The following is a 2,398-nucleotide window of genomic DNA, read 5'->3' as shown; positions in this document are numbered from 1 at the left end:
CTAAATGTCAATGAAAGAAAATTGCAAAGTGAATGAAAATTTGGATTAAAATGCAAGCAACTTCATAGCTTAATATTCAGTGCCATCAAATTCATGGATCTTTTACACAAGAGGTTAGTGAGACAACATGCCATCAAATTCATGGATCTTTTACACAAGAAGTTAGTGCCATCAAATTCATGGAAATGGAGGATTTTAAGGGTTTAAATGTTTTAACATTTTAAACAATAAATTGATGATATGGTTTCTTGTAGTTTTGTAGTTTTTTTTGTGTCTTGTTAGACTAATTTGTTCTATCATTTCCTTTTTAGAAAGGTGAGGATGCTTCCAAAATCCCTTCTTACCAAATCAAAAACATAAAAATTATCACATTACTAAAAAAGATTATTGTCTTAATCACATCTTAAATCTTAATTTTTTTTAAAATCATTTTCTACCATCTTTCCATCTTATATCAAATTTTAAATTCAATTTATTATACAATTTTAAATTATCTCATTATTTTTTTATTTTTTTTTTCGATAAAAGTGGCAAAGCCACGAAATTTATTAATTAAGAAAGAAGATTAAGAACCAGGAAGAAAACCCCTGGTTGTAGCCCAAGAAACAAGAGTTAATTATCGTAAAGAACTACCCCACCCTCAACCATGATAATCTACAATCCTTTTGACAAAATACATCGAAACAAGTTCTAGGGCTTTATACATCCGAAGAAAACCTAGGGGAGAAAGTGGCTAAAGAAGAGGGACCAGAATAGGTTGCAACTAAGGAGGAAGGACAAGTCCTCTAATACCAACTGCAATTGTAGAAATAGAAATCATAACCGCAGCATCATCCGTGAAAAGCAATGTAGAATCCGCACTACTATCCAATTCCGATCCAGTAATCCCTACATACCTTCTGACTAAGATCATTGTTAGCAGATGTGCACACCCAAGAGTCACTTTTAAAAATCTAAATTTAAAGAGATTGAAAAATAAACTTATGTTTTATTTTTTTGTATTCTATTTAGTACTTTAATCTAAAAATAAAAACGAAAAAAAAAATTGTTTTAAATTTTGAAGTGTAACGGGCTAAAGAGTTAGCGGATCAGGCTTTGGCGCCTCAATTGCCATCCGTCTGCGTTTCTTATAACTGGCTTTGAAACATGCTTGACGCAGACATTTCGTTCTCTCTGGAATTTCTATTCCTGGCATTTCTTCCATCAGCCTCTTTTGCTCCTGCAGAATTTGAACTGGGTCTCTCAACTGATCATTTGTGAGTCTTCCATTATTTTGAACCTTCCTGCAATCCATTATCATCTTTGTATGTTAGCATTTCACTTAATTAAGGTTTCAAAGACAAACAAACGCACCTGAATATTATGTATGAGGCATTCCAGGCTTTTCATCTTTCTGTGAGGCCATCGTGGGATCCCAAATCCTCTACATTTTTTCTTAAGGACTGTGAGTCCAACGTTCAATTCTTTGGCCGCTTGAGCTATCGGCATGTTAAAATAATGTGAGAGCTCATTCATGGTAATATCTGTTATTCTACTCATCGAAGATGAACCTCTTTGATGATAAGTATCGTTTTTTTGTCCCTTAATTTCCTTGTCTCTTTCATCCACAGCACACATTGAAGCCGATGACTCTATCGGATTCTTACTCAACGATACGTCTGCCAAATTAGTTGAAGGAAAAACTGGATTGGTATCAGCTACCTCCATTGGCAATGAAATGGCAGGAATGGAGGATTCCAATTCGACACTCCAATTAGAGATGTCCCATTCGACTCCATGTTCTTTATCCACCGTGCAAAAGTCTCCCGAGAGGGGGGGAATATCAAACAAATCCGAACTCCTGCATAATCAAGAAATGTTTTTTTTGAGGATTTCGGATTTTGGATTGAAGTTGACAATCCGATCTAATATTAACATGTTGTGATGATTAAACTATGATGTTGTTCTTCTTCTTATCAAGATTAGATTTCTTAATGAATGATTCATAATTCTAGATAAAGACGGTTTATCCCTTTAAGGAAAAAATGATACCAACCTGACATCCTGCTCGAGAGGAATTGTAGATTCTGAATCGCTGCAGTACTCCAAAATGCTTTGCCAAAAATCCAGATCGGCCATATTTGTATTGGAAATGCTTTTGCTATTGTCCATGATAATCACTGCTTTCTATCGTATTTTACAAAGTTGTAATTATCTTACAGGAAAGAAATGGGTATAGTATGCAAGAAAAATTAAGTAAAAGAATTTTTTTAAGCTGAGACGAACCAAAACCAATCCCTCTACAGCTTCTGCTTCGATCTATTCACTGTAAATGAAAAGTCGATCTGAAAATATCGGGATAGAAGAGCTAATTGATTCTTGAGCTTGTGACAAGATTTGTGCAGCCTTTTAAACGAAA

At 34.4% G+C, this 2,398-nt stretch overlaps 1 protein-coding gene across 1 annotated transcript; it reads right to left on the bottom strand.

Annotated features, from left to right (window-relative positions):
• Positions 1-1,072: 1,072 nt before the first annotated feature.
• On the bottom strand, positions 1,073-2,118 carry LOC131064077 (protein RKD4-like). Its single transcript, XM_059220945.1, has 3 exons — positions 2,036-2,118; positions 1,354-1,840; positions 1,073-1,219 (listed from the first exon to the last, which is right to left on the bottom strand). Exons 1-3 carry the CDS (start codon positions 2,116-2,118, stop codon positions 1,073-1,075), a joined length of 717 nt encoding a protein of 238 aa, XP_059076928.1.
• Between the last annotated feature and the right edge of the window lie 280 nt (positions 2,119-2,398).

The sequence above is a fragment of the Cryptomeria japonica genome, chromosome 5 (assembly GCF_030272615.1).
Source record: "Cryptomeria japonica chromosome 5, Sugi_1.0, whole genome shotgun sequence".
Classification (NCBI taxonomy): Eukaryota; Viridiplantae; Streptophyta; class Pinopsida; order Cupressales; family Cupressaceae; genus Cryptomeria; species Cryptomeria japonica.
This window is presented reverse-complemented; position numbering and strand designations above follow the sequence as displayed.